Source organism: Tursiops truncatus, chromosome 1, assembly GCF_011762595.2.
Source record: "Tursiops truncatus isolate mTurTru1 chromosome 1, mTurTru1.mat.Y, whole genome shotgun sequence".
NCBI classification, from domain to species: domain Eukaryota; kingdom Metazoa; phylum Chordata; class Mammalia; order Artiodactyla; family Delphinidae; genus Tursiops; species Tursiops truncatus.
This window is the reverse complement of record NC_047034.1, coordinates 74,803,684-74,824,396: the sequence shown is the minus strand read 5'-3', so window position 1 is coordinate 74,824,396 and position 20,713 is coordinate 74,803,684. Positions and strand designations below refer to the sequence as shown.

The following is a 20,713-nucleotide window of genomic DNA, read 5'->3' as shown; positions in this document are numbered from 1 at the left end:
TTAGGATCCTTCATACCCTATTAACCTACCCATTCAGAATTATTTTTCATTGTCCCCTAACATGTACCCTTTATTCAAATCAGGCAAGTCTGTCTCCTGAATGTATTTAAGGTCAAACCCATTCCTGTTTCCTGACTTTAGCTTGTAGTTTCTTCTATTCAAACTCTCCTTTGAGGTCCAACTGAGACTTCCTTGATAACTATGGTTAGCAATAAGCTCTCCTGTTCTGGCTGCATGTATCACTTACTATTTATGTCACACATTTTTTGCTACTTCACTATTATCTTTAATACAGTATTGTATACTATCTTGCAGTGTTCTGTAATTCTTTCTCATGTATAAATTAACCAGAATTTAAATCTCTTAACAGGAGAAACCAGATCCCTCACGTGCCTAGAACAATCCTTGAGCACATACCAGACACTCATTAAATACTACTTATTCCAGTAAATATACCCATGTGGCAGAGTTTACTGGTGATAACAGATGGATAAGAGTTATTGTGAAAATGAATCTATGTCTCTTTATTTTTATCAAGAATGTACTTGATACTAATTTTTACATTTCTTTCTTCCCTGCCTTGTTTTGGTGACAGGCTGTTGATGATGTGAAAAAAGGTTACATCAAAGCAGAGGAAAAATCCTACCAATTACAGAAGCTGTATGAACAAAGGAAAATGGTCATGGTAGGTTTATGTCTCCATAATCTCTTTATAAAATGCCCCTTTTTATCTCTTTTTTTAATGTAATTTAATTTTATATTGGAGTATAGTTGATTTACAAAGTTGTGTTAGTTTCAGATATACAACAAAGTGACTCAGTTATACATATATCCATTCTTTTTCAGATTCTTTTCCCATATAGGTTATTACAGAATATTGAGTAGAGTTCCCTGTGCTATACAGTACGTCCTTGTTGATTATCTATTTATCCCTATTTTACATATAGTAAAATATAGAGTGTATATGTTAATGTGTATGTGTTAATCCCAAACCTCCTACTTTAATACATATAGTGTGTATATGTTAATCCCAACCTCCTAATTTATCCCTCCCCCCCACCATTCCCCTTTGGTAACCATGAGTTTGTTTTCGAAGTCTGTGAGTCAGTTTCTGTTTTGTATATACATTCATTTGTATTATTTTTTAGATTTCACATATGAGTGATATCATATGGTATTTGTCTTTCGCCTCCTGACTTCCTTCATTTAGTATGATAATCTCTAGGTCCATCCATGTTGCTGCAAATGGCATTATTTCATTCTTTTTTATGGCTGAGTAATATTCCATTGTATATATGTACCACATCTTCTTTATCCATTCCTCTGTTGATGGACATTTAGTTGTTTCCATGTCTTGGCTATTGTGAATAGTGCTGCAGTAAACATTGGGGTGCATGTATCTTTCCGAATTTTGGGTTTCTCCAGATACATGCCCAGGAGTGGGATTGCTGTATCATATGGTAGTTCTATTTTTAGTTTTCTTTGGTTTTTTGTTTTTTTTACTTTTTTATTGACAGAATTTATAGCAGTTTCATATTACAGAAAAAACTAAGGAGATAGTACAGAGTTCCTATCTTAATATGGTACACTTGTTATATATTAACTAAAGTCCAACAATTATTAATTTCCTTAGGTTTTTTTTTTACATCTTTATTGGAATATAATTGCTTTACAATGTTGTGTTAGTTTCTGCTGTACAACAAAGTGAATCAGCTATGTGTATACATATATACATATATCCCCATATCCCCTCCTTGTTGAGCCTCCCTCCTACCCTCCCTATCCCACCCCTCTAGGTTGTCACAAAGCATTGAGCTGATCTCCTGTGCTCTGCAGCAGCTTCCCACTAGCCATCCTTTTTACATTTAGTAGTGTATATATGTCAATGCTACTCTCTTACTTCGTCCCAGCTTCCTCTTCCCTCCTCAAGTCCGTTCTTTATGTTTGCGTCTTTATTCCTGCCTTGCCACTAGGTTCATCAGTACCGTTTTTTTAGATTCCATATATGTGCGTTGGCATACAGTATTTGTTTTTCTTTTTCTGACTTCACTCTGTATGACAGACTCTAGGTCCATCCACCTCATTACAAATAACTCAATTTTGTTCCTTTTTATGGCTGAGTAATATTCCATTGTATACATGTGCCACATCTTCTTTATCCATTTGTCTGTCGATGGACATTTAGGTTGCTTCCATGTCCTGGCTATTGTAAATAGAGCTGCATGAACATTGTGGTACATGTCTCTTTTTGAATTATGGCTTTCTCAGGGTATATGCCAAGGAGTGGGATTGCTGGGTCATATGGTAGCTCTATTTTTAGTTTTTTAAGGAACCTTCATACTGTTCTCCATAGTGGCTATACTAATTTACATTCCCACCAACAGTGCAGGAGGGTTCCCTTTTCTCCATACCCTCTCCAGTATTTATTGTTTTATAGATTTTATTTTTCAGTATTTTTAATGAAGTATAGTTGATTTACAATGTTGTGTTAATTCCTGCTGCACAGCAAAGTGATTCAGCTATATATATATATATATGTGTGTATATATATATATATATATATATATATATATACACACACACACATATACACATACTTCATTTTAATATTCTTTTTCATTATGGTTTATCATAGGATATTGAATATTGTTCTCTGTGCTGTACAGTAGGACCTTGTTGTTCATCCATTCTGTATATAAAAGCTTACATCTGCTAACACCAACCTTCCACTCCATTTTTCCTTCAACCTCCTCCCCCTTGGCAACCACCAGTCTGGTCTCTGTGTCTGTGTTTCTGTTTCGTAGATAGGTTCATTTGTGTCATAATTTAGATTCCACATATAAGTGATATTATATGGTATTTGTCTTTCTCCTTCTGACTTCATTTAGTATGATAATCTCTAGTTGCATCCATGTTGCTGCAAATGGCATTATTTTGTTCTTTTTTATAGCACTGAGTAGTATTCTATTGTATATATGTAACACATCTTTATCCATTCATCTGTAGGTGGACATTTAGGTTGTTTCTATGTGTTGGCTATTGTGAATAGTGCTGCTATGAACATAGGGGTGCATTTTTTAAAATAAATTTATTTATTTTATTTATTTTCATTTTTGGCTGTGTTGGGTCTCTGTTGCTGTGTGCGGGCTTTCTCTTGTTGTGATGAGTAGGGGCTACTCTTCATTGAGGTGCGCGGGCTTCTCATTGCAGTGGCTTCTCTTGTTGCCGAGCACAGGCTCTAGGGGCACGGGCTTTAGTAGTTGTGGCACTCCAGCTCAGTAGTTGTGGCTCACGGGCTCTAGAGCACAGGCTCAGAAGCTGTGACGCACGGGCTTAGTTGTTCCGCTGCATGTGGGATCTTCCCAGACCAGGGCTCTAACCCATGTCCCCTGCATTGGCAGGTGGATTCTTAACCACTGCACCACCAGGGAAGCCCGCATATATCTTTTTGAATTACGGTTTTGTATAGATATATGCCCAGGAGTGGGGTTGCTGAGTCATATGGCAGTTCTATTTTTAGTTTTATGAGGAACCGCCATACTGTTTTCCACAGTGGCTGCATCAGCTTACATTTCCACCAACAGTGTAAGCATGTTACATGCACCACAACTACTGAGCTGGTGTGCCACAACTACTGAAGCCTGTGCGCCTAGAACCTGTACTCGGAAACAAGAGAAGCCACCACAATGAGAAACCCGCGCACTGCAACGAACACCCAATGCAGCCAAAAATAAATAAATAATTTTATTTATTTATTTTTTAAATTAATTAATTGTATTGGAATAAGAATGGAAACAAGTTAGCCACTGAACTTAAGCCCATAGTCTTATATCTAGGTGGAATAGTTATTTTATCACTCATGTAACAAAAAGGGAACCATCCACCAATGTTCTGCATACCAACAGGCTGAAATAGACAACACAAAAATCTTTTAAATAGAATTAAGTTTTGGTACTTCCCTGGTGGTCCAGTGGTTAAGACTCCACGCTCCCAATGCAGGGGGCCTGGGTTCAATCCCTGGTCAGGGAACTAGATCCCACATGCCACAGCTACGAGCCTCAACTAAAAAGATCCCGCACACGGCAACGAAGATCCCGCATGCTGCGGGGCAGCCAAATAAATAAATATTTGAAAATAAATAAAAATGTTTTTTAAAAAATAGAATAAAGTCTTGGCAGAATTTTGGTAAAGGGAATTTTGCTATGTGGGAGACAGGATTTTAAAACTCAACTTCCACCTCTTCTTTAAGATAATGGTATTGTCTTCTATATATTAATGCATGATTCTGACCAACACATCTGCATCTTCTACGAAAAGGGCTATCCACCTCTGCAATAGTTCTTTGCCTTTGTCAAAGCCAGCAGAATCAAAGTAATTTCATAAGGCCTTCTGAATATGGAATACAGATTGTTTCTTTGCACATATAGCACTCTAAACACACTAGCTTCCATTTATACATTTAACAAAAAATATTTGTTGAGCACCAAGTGTGTGCCAGGCACAGTGCAAAGTGCTAGAGAAATAAATAGGTTTGGGTTGTTCTGTGGCAAAATATAGAAAATCTGAGTTTAACAAGCATAGTAATCTATTATGAAATTATTTTTTAGACTCAAGTTTGTATCTTGTAATCCTCAGTTAAGAACACAAGTGCAGTTAGTACATTGATAGGTTTCCCCGTGGGTCATCTGAACTGAGTATAAAATATGCTTCTCTTGAAAACCTAGTGCCGGTGTACAAGTGTGTACCGGCCCCATAATACTGCAGTCCTATTTTAAAGACCTCCCCCCTGACAAAAGTTTGGGTTTTATTCAGGTATCAGTGTTCAAAGACATTAGCCTAGTCAATGGTCAATACATTGAAACTACCACCTCAGATGGACCCTTCAGAGCCCGTAGGTCTTGATACCATTATAACAACTTAGCACAGTTGATAGGCCTGAGATTAGGCCGTATCACTACGATTAGTTGCCAGATCACTGTGAGACCTTCAGCAATTCACAAACTTGTCACTTTCAGTTTCTTTTCTGTAAATTGGGGATGTTCAGGTTGTTAGCTCTCAAGTAGAATCTTGACAAAATATTCCAAAGTTAACAGATAAATAAGCTTTGTGTAAGTTCCCTTGCTCTCCAAATACAGAGGACAGCTCATACCTTTGCCGTAGTTTGTAATACCCAGTGTGATCAAAATGTTTTTGTTTTTTACCGGTTTGCAAAGTTAGATTGAATCTCAAATTAGGATGGTTGAGAATATAGTGTACATAAGACTTGTTTTTTCTTTTTTCTCTCTCTCTCTTTTTTTTAAGTCTTTAATATTTATTTATCTTATTTTTGGCTGCGTTGGGTCTTCGTTGCTGCACGTGGGCTTTCTCTAGTTGCAGCGAGCGGGGGCTACTCTTCGTTGCGGTGCACGGGCTTCTCATTACAGTGGCTTCTCTTGTTGCGGAGCACGGGCTCTGGGCGCGCAGGCTTCAGTAGTTGTGGCTCGCGGGCTCCGTAGTTGTAGCTTGCAGGCTCTAGAGTGCAGGCTCAGTAGCTGTTGCACACAGGCTTAGTTGCTCTGTGGCATGTGGGATCTTCCCGGACCAGAGCTTGAACCCGTGTCCCCTGCATTGGCAGGCGGATTCATAACAACTGCACCACCAGGGAAGTCCCTCTCTCTTTTTTTTCAACTCTCACACAAGCAGTGAACATGTGTAACTTATATCTTGCCATTGTTGAACTGACAAATAAGAAGTTTCTGGGTTTGGGGTTCCCTGGTGGCGCAGTGGTTAAGAATCCGCCTGCCGATGCAGGGGACGTGGGTTCGAGCCCTGGTCCAGGAAGATCCCACACGCCGCGGAGCAAATAAACCTGTGCGCCACAACTACTGAAGCTGCATGCCTAGAGCCCGTGCTCCACAACAAGAGAAGCCACTGCAATGAGAAGCCCGCGCACTGCAACGAAGAGTAGCCTCCACTCGCCGCAAATAGAGAAAGCCTGCATGCAGCAACGAAGACCCAACACAGCCATAGATAAATAAATAAAATAAATAAACTTATTAAAAAAGAAAAAAAGTTTCTGGGTTTGTGTTTGTCAACATAATTTTTAATGATTTCACAAAAGGCAGTATTATGTGGAAGTCAGTGTTTCTCAAAGTGTAGTTGCCAGCCCAGTTACATGGGAATCACTTGTCAAGCCTGCTCAAAATGCAGATTTCTGGAGCCCACCTCACATTTACTAAACCAGAACCTCTACGGGTATGACCTAGAAATATTTGTGAAGATTTTTACAGAAGCACCCTAGTGAGTCTGCAACTTTAGGTGCTTGAGAAACACTACCCTTGGAATTTGGGAGAGTTGGCTTCCAAGTTTCCTCTCAGGCCTTTATTTCAATTTTAGATCTGGTTTGACCCTTGGCAGGTTGTTTGGGAGAACAGAGAGTTCTCCAGAATGGACCTCCATCCCTCACCTAAAGTGTTTTGCTCTGTTAAGTACTGTCTCTGCTTTAATAACCGTCCTGTTTCAGTATTTACCTATCTTGCTGAACATTGAACATTTATAAAATGTCCCATGCCATACCTGTCCTCTTCTCTTGCCTGATGTGCACCATCATCTAAGTGGTATACAAGTCAAGGAAGGTAATTTGGGATACATATTTAGCTACTCAGAATTTAATATGAAAGGAGAATAGACAGGATAATTTTTTGTTTGAAGTACATAGCTACACCCTTATGTAAACATGTTTGAAAACAAAAATTAACTTTCCTTTGGAAATTTGGATGTATGTAAAATTTTAAATATTTCTTCTCTATGTTTTCTGCAAATCGAGGAATGTAGAGATTGCCCACTTAAAACTGAGAAATACTACCTGACCTGATAATCTCGGGAAAACCTTAAATTTCCCCAATGACACCTTACCTTAATGGAGCCTTTAAAATTTTTTTTTAAAGCTGTCATGTATTGAATACCTAATTATGTACTAAGTACTATGCTAAATAGTTTTCAAGGTCACAAATAACTGTATGGTATAGATGCTATTATTATTTCCCTTTTTTTAAAAAAATTTATTTTATTTATTTATTATTTTTTTTGCGGTACGCGGGCCTCTCACTGTTGTGGCCTCTCCCATTGCGGGGCACGGGCTCTGGACGCGCAGGCTCAGCGGCCATGCCTCACGGGCCCAGCCGCCCCGCAGCACGTGGGATCCTCCCGGACCGGGGCACGAACTCGCGTCCCCTGCATTGGCAGGCGGACTGTCAACCACTGCGCCACCAGGGAAGCCCTATTATTTCCCTTTTTATGGAAGAGGAAACAAAGGCTCCTAGGATTTAATAATTTGCTAGAGTTCAAATAACTTGCCCAAGGTTACAGAGTTAGGAAGTTATGGGTGCAGGATTCAAGCCTGGGGCGTTCTGGGCCCAGGCTCTTGATCACTACTCTGTGCTGTTTGCTGCTTGTTATAACCCCAGAAGAGTTCTCTCCTATCATCCACTGCCTGTCATATTTACCAAAGTATAGATAGTAGCCAGCGATTTATTTTTGTTCATAGTGCCAGTAGAAGGCCTAAGCAGTTTATCACTGGTTCAGGATGGGTGATGGTCAAGGGGGATGGATGGGGTAATGGAGGGAGACAGAGAAGAAAAATGATGCAAATGAAGTATTTTGGCACTTCTGTATTGACCCTGTCCCTGTGTTCTTGCTACCCCTTTATAAGTTTTCACCTTTAAAGTTGCTATTATTTTACCCAAGCAGAAGTAAATACAAAGTAGGGAAGGGAGCCTGTGGTGTAATTTTTTTTCCCCCTGGGCCCTTAGGTCTTCCCGGAAAGTCCCTGGTGGCAGTAGAGACAGTCTTAGGTGCCATTCCTTGGTACCAGAACCATAGGTTGCCTAGGGTCCTTTTTGTGCCTGTCTCTTCTTTTCTCTTGGTGAGGCGGAAGGCAGCTCTCCAGTGTATTCTAACCTCCGTACCCATCTAGGTGAAATCAACTAGGGTGCTAGACCTTTGTCTTCTCTCTAACTCTCTGCGCACATCACCACTATGCCTTGTTCTTCCTGTGTGACATGCAGATGGGGGTGTCACACAGACTTGAGACTATTTGCTTGTTTCCCCGGCAATCACTGAGGAAACCAGGTCAGAGTCCCTGCATCTTCTTTTTTCCTTATCATCTTTCCCTATTTCTCTTCTCTCCTTCCCATTCATTATCTTTTACTCTCTCCCCTCTCAACTCAACATAGTGAGTTAAGTAAGAGAGAGGCCAGCCTTAACTGTAGAGGAGAAGGGACAAAGAGTTCAGAGGCCTCTCTGGGTCAGTCTTGGCGCATTGTACCTGTGAGGGTCACGTATGTCACTTATTCTGGGTCTAGATGCTTTTTAAGGAGACATATATGCGGGAGACCCAGGGGCAGTGGGGCTAAATGGGACTAGTTGGTAATAGAGAAAGGATCAGAGGCCTAGAAATTAAACCTGGCTTCTAATCCTGGTTGTGCCACTTACTATTACCTGTGACATTAAGCAAGTCTCATTATTATTCTGAGTTTCTGTAAAATGACTAACTTTTAAAGTTTCCTTCAGCTTAAACTTTTTATGAATATGAGATTTGGGATAGCTTAATCCTCATCACTGAGATCATTCTAACTTTTGATTGGAGAAGAGATGAGAAACATTAGCTCTCTTACCTTAATTATAAGGATAGATTTGATTCCATCCCTTAGGTACAGTGAAAATAGAGGGCTGGACTAAATGGCATTGTGAGTTCCCTCTAGTCCTAGGGCTCTTGGTTGCGGTATCTCTTCTGGCTTCATTTATATATATAAGTAGAGAAAGAGAGCAGGGTTGGAAGTATGGAGTTGGAAGTTAGAAGGATAGTGGATCATCTAGGAGCCCTGTCCCAGCTTGGCAATGGACGTGAGACCAGAGGCAAGGTCTCCAGGTTGCGAGGCTTCTCTCGGTTCTTTTTGTGCCATCGCAGCAGCTCCTGATGACGGTGTAGTTCCATAGTAACACTGTTTCTCTTTCCTTTTTTCTCTAGTACCTCAACATGCTAAGGACTTGTGAGGGCTACAATGAAATCATCTTCCCCCACTGTGCCTGCGACTCCAGGAGAAAGGGGCATGTTATCACAGCCATCAGCATCACGCACTTTAAACTGCATGCCTGCACTGAAGAAGGACAGCTGGAGGTGAGAGTTCATTTAGCATGTAGCTGGGAAGTCAGGGGGCATGGTCCAGGAACACCGGGAATACTTTGATACTCACTTGCTATGTTTTAATTCCTCCTTGTGGGGGAAATGATACCAAGACTGTTTTGACTGGGGTAAATAGGCTCTGGATCTACACTGCTCCTCACCTTCACTGGCTGCTTACACTGACTTTTATTCTTCTGTCACAGTCTTTTCCCTGAAATGATGTAGACATCTCTACTGATTTATTTTCTGCTGTCTGGTTCAGAACCATCTTACCTAAGCTCCCCAGCATTCTCAAACTTATGCTCTTGTTCTCGGTTGTTTAGAACCAGGTAATAGCATTTGAATGGGATGAGATGCAACGATGGGATACAGATGAAGAAGGAATGGCCTTCTGTTTTGAATATGCTCGAGGAGAGAAGAAGCCTCGATGGGTTAAAATCTTCACACCATATGTGAGTGGTAGTTGGGGAAGCATGCACGGGGAAAGTAGATTGGGCTTAAAGTTCTCCTTAAGCTAAATGCGTAAATGGAGAGAGCTGTAGAGCTGTTGTTTTGAGATCTGAATCTGTTTGAATCCTAGAGCCCCAGGTTCTTCCTGACTTTCCTTTAGGCCTGAGTAGGATTGGCAATTTCATATCCCACTTGACTCACAGTTAACCACTAGAAGGAGCCAGAGAATAGCAGATGAGCCAGGCCTGGGTTTTATGGAGCTTGTTAAGGTTTTTCTCTAGGCTGAGCAAGTTTGGAAGGTGACTCTGGGCAGGAGTTCAAAGGCATGGTCCTTTGGTGCCTGGTCTTGAGAAGCCAGTGAGTGTTGCTCTGTTTTTTTTTTCAGTTCAATTACATGCATGAATGCTTCGAGAGGGTGTTCTGCGAGCTCAAGTGGAGAAAAGAGGTAATTCTAAACAATCTTGAATTGACCTTTTTATCTTTTTTTGTTTGTTTGTTTAAAATGTATAGTCCTGTGGCCAAATACCTGGGGCCCTCATCTCCATCTGTCTAGGAGTATTAGTTAGAGACTGGTTATCCCATGTGAGCCAGGATATTCTTCCAGAGAGGTTATTAGCCTTGGACGCTAAACGGACTATGCCAAAAAGCCCTTCTTCCATCGTCTAGAGATTGGCCATTGGCTACAGGCTATTCCATCTCTCATGACTTCATGCACCCTCCTCTGCTTGTTTTTTGTCAGTCGCCCTCCGTGTTCTTCCTGACCCAGAAGGGCAGCTGTCCTCAGTTTTAGCCATTCTGACTGGGTGAGACGTGAAAGAGTCTGTCTAGGCTAACCAGGAGTGCGTGTGCATGAGAAGGTTTTTGCTGCTGCTTTCCTGCTGTCTGTATATGCCAGTGCTGGAACAGAATTTAAAACATTCAGAATAATTAGCTACTTACTCTCAGAGAAGATGTTTCCAAGGTTCAGAGGGTAAAGTCAGGAATAAGAAAATTTATATTCTTGGTATAGTAGAAAGAACATTGGGCTCTGGGAATCAGATCTGGATTCTCTCCCAGCTTTTTTTCTCTCTGTGATCTTGGACAAATCAGCCTCCCTGGATCTCAGTCTTCTCATCTTTCCTCATCTGTGAGACAGGAAGGCTGAACCAGATAGTTAATATCCTAGGTCCCTTCCAACTCTAAAAGGCTATGATTCTTGATGGAAAGTTATATCAAGTGAAGAGGCCAATCAGATCAAGTCATCCATCCAGTCATACGTTTTCTGTGTGAGGGGTTGTCTCTAGATGGGAGGAGATGAGGACACCTAAGGCTTCCCAGTAACTCTTTTCTTTTTTTCCTTTCAGAACATTTTCCAGATGGCGAGGTCACAGCAGAGGGATGTGGCCACCTAGCCTTTCGTTACCCTCTTCCCTTCTCTTCACCCTCATCCTCTTATCCCTTTCGTCTCCCATGTCAGACAGAGTAACCATTAACACGAAAGAAGAGAAAAAGGAAAAAAGTCATTATATTCAAAAGCCCTAAACTAAATATTATTAATAATCCCTCTGAATTTCATATCTCTGGAATTGAGCTGGTAGAGAACAACAGATGGGTCAGCACCAGGAGTCAACTGAGTTAAGACAGGAAAAGAAATAAGCCCAACCGACTCGCCAAAGGTATCTTTGTCTTTTCAACTGGGCCTCATACCAACAGACTCTCCTTGTACTATATTTTTAGAACTGGAACTATGAACTCCATCCATTTGCACTGTTCAGGCATATATATGTATGTATGTAAAAATTATATATACACAAATTAGCTGCACGTATATACATATATATATTTCTTTTTAAATTTCATATTGATGGCAGTACCTTTTTTAGCTTGTGTTTTTACACACCTTTCACTAGAATTCATGACTTCTCTCTTGCTCTCTTTATTTTGAAACAAACTTTAAAAAGGAAAAAAAAAATTTACAGGGAAAAATACCTCTCCTCATGAAGGACTTGAAAAGTTTACAACCTGCTTGGGTTTTTCCCCCCTTTTTTGTATTGAATGAAGATTCTGGATCATGGGTTGCCATAGAGTCTGAGGAGCAAGGAGCATAGTTTCTTTATCTTCCAAGAGGCTGCTGGGGAGGAGAAAGAGGTGTGTTTCTCAAGGGCAGCAAGGCTGCAGATCTGCAGCGAGAGTCTAAAGACTTGGTGTGGTCTCTCTTGATTCCAAGACAACTTTCCTGGTCCATCTCTGTCTCTTCCACTCATGGCTTTTAGCCACATTCCACATCTTCCTGCTTCCCGAGGGCCCCCTGTATGGTTTCCCTCAACAGGCCTAGAATGAAGGGGAGGGCGGGCTCAGGAGGTTGACGCCACAGACACCTGAAACACTTAGTGGTCATGATTTCCCATTTCCCCGCTCGTTCTGAAGCAGGGATGGTACTCGGGACCAGAGTTAAAGCTGATACCTTTAGGCACAAAGATTGGACTTAAGTAGGGGGAGGGAAAGAAGAAAGTCCCTATGAATATAAGCTTTTCCCTACTCCATTGCTGACCAATAACCACCCATAACTATTACATTCTCTGTGACTTCCTTAAACGCCCATGTTGGGGAAGGATCTGACAGCATCCCCAAGGCCTTGGGGAAACTTGGAAGGGTCGGTGGCCCATGCCGGGCAAACCATACCCCGTCCAAGCCAGCTGAGGACCCAGGAAGGAGCAGTAGTAATATGGTTGATTTGGGTTGGATCTCAGCTTTGAATTAAAAGGAACCTGAAGGAAAATCTTTTTGTCCCTCAAAGAGCTCCTCATCTGATCTTGCAGTTAGACCTTTTGAGACCTGAGAGCTACATGCCAGGATCTGGGGCCAGGGCTGACTGGGGTAGAGCAACATTCTCAACCCCCAGCCTCCAAAGGTACTGCATTGGGAGCTCTGATGCAGTCAGGCTCCGATGCACCTGAAACATTTTTGAGCCTTCTTTACTTTTTTCCTTCTCTACCTTCTAAGCAGAAACCTCCATAGGATGGCATCTTTTGCTTTGTCTAACTGGGAGGCAACCATAGTTGGTTGTAGTCGACTCCACTGAGCAGTGTTGGGGTGGTTTGAAGTTTCTGTTTTTGTAACTTGTTTTTGCAGATTGTTGTGAGGCCACTTTGCTTTCTCTCTCACTCTGTTGTCTTGGCAGGCGCTTGCCCCAGGGGGTGTGGGATCATATAGGACATCCTATCTTTCCTCACCTTCTCCAAACCCAGGTGGAATCACAGAGTGCAAAATGTAAGAAAGCTGAATGTTTAAAATTGCAGGGCGTGATCCCTGATTTGGAGGCTTTGGCACAGAATTAACTTCTTCTGGCTTAAATGAATTTAATAATGAGCCAAGGGACCCTGGAAAGAAGGTATGTTGATTGCCCACTCCAAGATGCTGAAGACGCTTTTGGCACCAGCTTCGTTCAAACTTTAAAAATAGCAGTTTGCCCCTATTCCTTCAGAGTGGGAGAGGAATGAAGAAATCCGGGAGTCCGTGGGAAGCCCAGATGCTGACCTGTGATGTGAGAGTAGCGGGGATGCCTTTAGCGTGCATAGACGCTGCTCCTGTGTCGTTCTGACCTGGCACTCACTTGGTGCTTGGAGATTGGGTGAGGGCCCTGTAGGTAGTTAGCCTGTTTGGCCCCTGCTTGAGGCTGTACCACTAACAAAGCCCCAGCTACAGTGAGAAGGGGAAAGCAGGGAAGCCCTGGAGGACAGCGCCGCCTTCTCTCCCACCCACAGCAGCGTCCTGCAATGGAGGCAGAGGTCGCTGTGGCTGTACAGCTCCATCCAGTCAAGCTCTTCTTTGCACGAAGCAGTGTTAGTGTGATACCCTTTCCCCCTTGCTCTGCACTTCCTTTCTTGAATCCCTACCACCTTTCTCAGTCCAGGGTTCTGCCCAGGGAGTCTTCTGCTCAGTCTCTTTTTGCAGTTTGTCTCCGGGAAATAGAGAGGCTCCCCTTTCCCCCTACTTGCCCCAGCAGAGCCAGCAGGATCTCTCTGATCTCTTGTTGTCCTCCCTTCCCAACGGAGAGTTTCTATCCATAAAAACTCAGAGTTTTTATGGATCAGGAGAAAATGCAGGCCCTGAGACACCTATCCCTGCAGAAAGGGTTCCCTTGGGCCATGCTTTGGGTTTTCTGCTCCTTATATTTTTATTTTACTCTCCATTTTTCTGCCCTCCCCTTGCCCTAGGTCTAAGCTCAGCACAGGCGAGTGCTCGGGGCAGCTCCTAGGCCTGGACAGCTCTCAGGGAGGAATTAGAGAAATGTTCAGCATCCCCGTGCCTGGCCCATCCAGTTTCATCCTTTAGTTACGCAGGCCAGTAGCTTCGGGTTATCCCCTCTTATATCTGCAAACCCAATGCTTGGAGCAGCAGCTCTAACAGGAGGTGATACCTCTCTCTTTCATTTCAGAATTTGCCAGCTTAGGGGCCTGGCTCTTGAAGGCAGTTTTCTTAAAGGGGACTGCATCCTGGGTGACCCGAACTCTCCAGACCTAGAGGGACAACTGTGCCCTCCCTTCTCTGCTTCATGTTCTCTGGCTGGATTGATTCAGCGGTAGAAACCATTTGGTCTTTTGCACCCCAGCATACCGCTAGGTTCCTTCCAGAGTCACTGTGTCACATTAGCTTCCTTTTGGAGGGAGGGTGACGTGGTTAAATACTCAGATAGCAGAGGCAGTGGGTGCGCATCTTCAGTTCCCCATCTTCCGGTTTCACCTCCTGCCCTCCTCTTGCCCTAAACCTGAGCACATCATGCCAGGCCTCACTCATACAGGATGGTGTCAGCTCACTCCTCAGCAGTAATCTAGGGTGTGTGGGAAGCTTAAGGCTCTGGGGAAGAACAGAATCGAAGAGGGGATGATGTGGGTGGAGGCACTGGCCAACTAACTGCTAAACTTGGACACCAGTTTTATATCACATCCCCCTTTGTAAGCCAGTGAGCAGGGCTTCAGTTTTCCCCAGACCATGCACACTTTTAATTTATTTGAGAGAAACTCTAATTGTATTTTCACTGCAGTATCTTGTATTTTTTATTTGTGATTTAAGAAATGTGAAGAGAAAATACACAGACACATAATGGCTAACAGTGTTTCTTTCATTCCTTGTTCTAGAGCTAACCACTCTAAAATTGTTTGGTAATGTCACTTAGTGTAATTAATTGTAACATATTCTTTTAAATAAATTGATTTATTGATGAAACTATTCTTTGGTTTCCTAGACTTACAAATCCTTCGGGTTGTGTGGGAAGAGGTGAAGAAAGACGTTTGAGATTTGAGTTTGAATGATCAGTCTGAAAATGGGAAGGAACATCTGACTAGTTCTCCTGACCAACTAGCTAGTGAGGCGGTTGTTTGAGAGCAGGAGATGGGGAAGGGTGGGAAAAGGAGAAGCTGGGAGGCCCCTGGTCCAAAGTTCTATTTCCAGAAAATTCCTCCTTTGAAAATTCCTTCTTCCCCCTCAACCCTCAGGGTTGGTTGTGCCAGCTTGCACAAACTCCACGTTAAGACTCACAGGACTTCTGTTCCTCAGCCTTATGCAGATAGAGCCTGGCAGAGCCCTTGGGACAGATCTTAGCACTGTCCGCCTGCCCCCAGCCACATGTATATACTTTTTCATTTTTCAAGTTACTTAGGAAACTTCTCTCTGGAATCTGAACTAAATGGTACCTATTACCCCTAACGAATGCCAGCTCAATACCGTGTCCTCTGGGTGATTATATTCTCCCCTCTGCCCACACTCCTGAGAATAAGCGTGGTCTTGCATGTTCTTTGCTTTTGCGGAGGAATCTCAGGTGTTGCAGCCTGAGTACTACTCTTAAGGATGCCTACCCTACTCTGTCTGTGTGTTAGTTTATGGGCTGAATCTATTCTGAAAAGCTCAGCATTTGTGTTAGGTCAGATATTTAAAATTATTTTTTATAAACCTTCCTGTTTTGTTTTTCTAATCCCTAGCCATGTGCTTTTGCTCCTTGATTGGAGACCATAAGAGCAAGGTGTAGTTTGACATTTGGTTTGGCAGTTCAGGGAGAGACATTGCTGTGGGTCTCTCACTGAGCCGTCAGCATTCAATAATTGAAATCTGGTAAATATTACTGTGCTAATGGGGAAAAAAATTTTTTTTTCTTTAACAAGGGAAGAATCCACAGAGAAGTAGAAAGTGGAACTCCAGAGTTAGAATTATAGAAGTTAAAGTCAAACATTTATTGAACATCTACTGTGTGCAGGGTATTGTGTTAGATACTGCAATAGATACAGAAGCGAAGTAAGAGACACTGTGCTAACTTGCAGCCTCTCAGAGGAATGACCATATGACCTAGCTGTGGAAGGGTTAAGTGCCGGAAGGACTAGAAAAGGAGGGGAGAAAGATCTCTGGGTGAAGGCAATGAAGGAAATCTTTTTTTTTTTTTTTTTGAGGTACGCGGGCCTCTCACTGTTGTGGCCTCTCCCGTTGTGGAGCACAGGCTCTGGACGCGCAGGCTCAGCGGCCATGGCTCACGGGCCCAGCCGCTCTGCGGCATGTGGGATCTTCCCGGACCCGGGCACGAACCCGTGTCCCCTGCATCGGCAGGCGGACTCTCAACCACTGCGCCACCAGGGAAGCCCAGTGAAGGAAATCTTGATGAAGAAAGTGAACTGTTTAGAATGAGCAGAATTTCAACAAGAAGGCATTCAGCAAGCTTTACTGAGCCATTATGTGCCAGACACTAGTAATTGGGAATGAAAAGACATGGGTGTGGTGGGGATCAAACTTGGCCAGATGAACAACAAATAGTCCTGTTTGATTAGAACTGAAGGTGTGTGTAGGAATAAAACAGAAGATAAGCCTTCGAAGAGCCTTAAATGCCAGGTGAAGTGCTCTACGTTAAAAAAAAGAAAAGGGAGGGCTTCCCTGGTGGCGCAGTGGTTGGGAGTCCGCCTGCCGATGCAGGGGACACAAGTTCGTGCCCCGGTCCGCGAAGATCCCACATGCCACGGAGCGGCTGGGCCCGTGAGCCATGGCCGCTGAGCCTGCGCGTCCGGAGACTGTGCTCCGCAACGGGAGAGGCCACAACAGTGAGAGGCCCGCGTACCGCAAAAAAAAAAAAAAAAAAAAAAAAAAAGAAAAGGGAGGGGGGATTCCCTGGCGGCCCAGTGGTTAGGACTCTTCGCTGTCACTCCCGATGGCCCAGGTTCAATCCCTGGTTGGGGAACTAAGATCCCACAAGCCACGGCACAGCCAGAAAAAAGAACCAGAGAAGTTTTGTTTTTCATCAGCTCCGCTTTAGAAACACTGATATTTCAGAATACGTACAGAGGGATCAATTAGGAGACTGCCGTGATTAGTTAGTAAGTGGAGGCAGTGATAACTTGAAACGAGGGAAATGGGTATGAAAAAACTGTGGAAGTACAATCATTTATGATTTAGCATTAAACACTGAGTTGATGTGAGAGGAGTCAAAGACTCCCAAGGTTTCACGGCTAGGTGAACCTTGGGGAAGAAAATATTTTAGCTTTGGACCGATTATAATTCAGGCATGTGTGAGAAATCTAGATACAGGTGTCCAGCAGTTATTTCTTAATTATTTGCTGAGCACCTTCTAATGTTCTGGGCACTGATGAGGATGGTGGGGATACAGTGGTGGTAAGGCAGAGTAAATACCTGTGAATGAATTCGTAGAAGACAGGTGTCTTCTCTGGAGAGCACGTTGTAGGAGAGGAGGAGGGGAAATGCAGAGACAGGTAAGGAGGATACTGCAGGCCTCCAGTGGGCGAGGGTGACCTGGACAGTGTTGATGGCGGTGGAGATGGAGAGACAGACGTGAGTACATCACCAATGCATTTTAGAGAACCAGTAGGGCTTTGCAGTGGGTTTGGATATGAAATGTGAGAGAAAGGGTGTGATCAGAGTTTTGGCCTGGGTGGATACACACTGGTGATCTTTACAAGCAAGGAGGACTGAGCGAGGAAAGGCACTACTGAAACTGAGTTCAGGAGAAACGTTAGGTTAGAAACACATAGCTGGGAGTCGTTTTCACTGAGCAGATGGGAAGATGCAACCCCATTTATGGGGAGCAAGAGGGAGCTGACTACTCAGGGAGATAGACCGAAAGAGGGGCCAGAGAAGGGAGAATCTAAGAGCCGGGAGCTTGAGCCAGGGCTGCTCAAGTTCTCAGATTTGGAGACGAGAATGAGGCTTGGCCATGAGTGGCAATTCCTTCAATCACAAATACAAGCAGCCAAGGCTGTGACAGCCTTTGAAATTTCAGCAGGAGGATGAAAAGACAAAGGCAACGCTGAAAGTCAGAGAGGGTGTCAAGCTACTGAAGGGTCCAACCCTAAGGAAGCAAGACACTTTGCATTACATTCATACATTTTAAAGCTCAGAAAATACAGACGGGATAAGAATGCATTGAAGGAACGATCCAGGGCTTCCCCTGCCACATTCTCATCACCACAGTCCCCCCTAAGTGAGGATGTTTTTCTAAATGTCTGTTTTTGTTTCTAAAACTAGAAGGCTTCTCCCAATCCCTGCTACTAACCTGTCAGCTCCACTCTTCTGCCTCGAGAAGTTATTTTCCTTCTCCCTTCTCTTTATTCTGCCATTAACATTTGAACAGTAACTTGATTATTTTAGAAGAAACGTGCTGAGTTTCATCTTGTTTGGTCTGAAGTTAGGAGATCCTATTGTCATCATTTTCTGTTTCTTCTGCATTTTATTACTGGGGCCTCTTCTCAGAAGAGATGTTAGTGAACTTTGGTAGTTAGCAGAACTATCCCTCCTTTATACCCTTCCTACTACATTTGAAGCCAGTATGATGTCTGAAAAAGTCTGTGTTCATACAAGAAACAAGTTAGGAGCTTCCTTTTCCGTCTCAGATGGCCTCCTATGTTTTGCTGTCAAAGGGCCTGGAGAATCCCTGCCCAGATGTTGTTTTGACTCCCCAGAAGAACCCTTTGTGTCTTCTTCATCCCCATCATTCAGCCTGACTTATCTACTGCTCCTCTGGAGAAAATCTGGCTGCAGCCTTGCAGGGAGAGGGGACAGCAGTGAGCAGTGACAGACAATAAGTGTAGTCTTCAATGTTTTTGTGAAGGGCTACCACACTGAGGGGCTGCCTGAGATCTGGAAAGATGCCAGGAAGGAGGAGCCTTCCGAGTCCCCCCAGCTCCCACATCTCAGGAGAACCCACCAGTCAGTAAATCACTCTGGGAGATGCCCTTTGGTTTAAACCCAACCTTCCAGCTCTCTGTCCTGACCAGAAACTGTTGCAAAGCCACGGTGAGCAGCTCAGGGGAAAATTCATAGTGTTAATACCAACTCCTGTTACCTTCCTCCTTGCACACCTCTTCCCATCTCTGACTGCGCGCATACGCGCACACACACACACACACACACACACACACAATCTCTATTTAACTGAGATTTCAGATGCTGCGTACTTGGCTCAGAATCCTGACTGGATTCTCTTTCTTCTGAGTAAGTCCCATCCTTGATGTCTTTCCAATCCGAGAGACGTTTTTTCCTGAAACAATGTCCACAGATAGTCCCTATAGTGCTGCACATGTTACTTCTGTTTTTAACTCTTCTTAGTTTGGGGCAGTTTAAGAGAAGGCAGAAGTATGGGGCAGAGTGAGGGGTGAGTTGTGGGGATTTACTCATCCTGGCCTCAGGCCAGATCTGGGCTGGAAAGTGAGCAACTTTATAAGCAGGACGTAATGAGGGTGGGGTAGCAGGTAGCTGCCTAGAAGCAAACGGCCCATATGTTGTGAAGTTAAAGACGATACCTGTGTGAAGCCCAGCCTGAAAGCAATTCACAGAGAGGAATCTAGAAACTGCAGGGACCTTAGGGCTAATGCGTCCACCTTCACTGCTCCAGCCTGCTAGATACTCCTTGGGATCTTTGCCTCAGGTCACAGAACAGGTAGTTGAAGCTATGAGACAAGCACCTCATGGGCTTTGGGGCCTGGGTTCTATTCCTGCAGCCATCCCTTAGTCGCTCTGTGACACTGGGTAAGTTAACTAACCTCCAAATCCTCCGTTTCCCTGTCTGTAAAATTCTGTCCTGCCTCATAGGGCTGTTGGGAGGTTAAATGAGAAAATGCACATTACGGGCCTAGAACAGAATCACGTGCAGAGCAACTGCTTCATAAACGGTGGTGGTATAGTCAGCTCCCAGTAGCCCCACTGGCCGGGTGCTGGGACAGCTCCCTCACACGAACAAGGGAGAAGTGGAGGTCTGGAGTGTGAGGCTGCACGTCCTCAGCCTTCAGAAGGACAGGGCTGGATGCGGGAGAGAGGCCTGCTGACCTGCTTTCTTCCCTCTGTGCCCAGCTCTACAGAGCATTCCAGAATTAAGTCCAAAAGAAGGGCAGAAGAATAGGATCATGAAGCCGTGATCAGTGCCTGGACACTGCTCAAAGGCAAGGGCTGGGCCTTCCTGATAGAGTTTTCTCTCCCAAACTTCACTCTCACGTCCCTCCCACCCCGTCCCCGATCCATCCCCTACCTTCAACCTCCCAAGACACTTATTTGATGCTTTTAAACTTTTTCTTTATTTAGACAGAAAAGACCAACTCTTTAAAAGTAAAATGCAATAAATAAATAAGTTAAGCATAGAGAAGTGTCTGAAACGGACTCCCCACTCTCCCCGGACCACTCCCACCCCCACCCCATTTCTCTTCCCTAAAACCTCTTTCTAGAGAAAATGATCATGTAATAAACCCCTTTAGCCCGCCCCACACCCCTCCTCCCAAATACCCAATTACCCCCCAAAGCAAAGGGAGAACTCAAGAGAGAGAGAAAATCCAAGGGAAACATTGTCTAAACCCCCAGAAAGAGAAATGGCAGCGTCCGGGCTGGGCCGGGCTGGATAACGCACGGGTGGTAGTGCTATTTACACGGAGGGGCCAGCAGAGACTGTAAACATTTTTAGGGGTTTGGGGGAGGTCTTTTCCTCGTGAAAGGAGGAGGGTCTCTGTGGCTGACTGGCGGAGAGGCAGCCCTCAGGGCTCCTCCACGTTCTCCTTGGAGGGGGCCCTTGGGGGAGGCAGTGAGTTTTAGGGCTGGGAGCCCAGGGTTCAGGGATATCCTACCTCGAGCTGAGGGTGGCCACAG

General features: G+C 43.9%; 1 protein-coding gene across 6 annotated transcripts in view; it reads left to right on the top strand.

The window, feature by feature from the left end:
• The window catches only part of SNX27 (sorting nexin 27), an 83,681-nt gene extending 68,860 nt beyond the window's left edge, over positions 1–14,821 (top strand). For 5 of the 6 annotated variants that reach the window (XM_019919894.3, XM_019919892.3, XM_019919895.3 and 2 more), the window contains 5 exons: positions 596–685; positions 9,008–9,157; positions 9,487–9,615; positions 9,999–10,058; positions 10,957–14,821. In XM_019919894.3, coding sequence (XP_019775453.1) covers positions 596–685; positions 9,008–9,157; positions 9,487–9,615; positions 9,999–10,058; positions 10,957–11,004 — 477 coding nt within the window. In that variant the 3' untranslated portion in view covers positions 11,005–14,821. The remainder of the gene's footprint in view (positions 1–595; positions 686–9,007; positions 9,158–9,486; positions 9,616–9,998; positions 10,059–10,956) is intronic. The other variant, XM_019919893.3, reaches the window with a different exon arrangement.
• Positions 14,822–20,713: the final 5,892 nt, after the last annotated feature.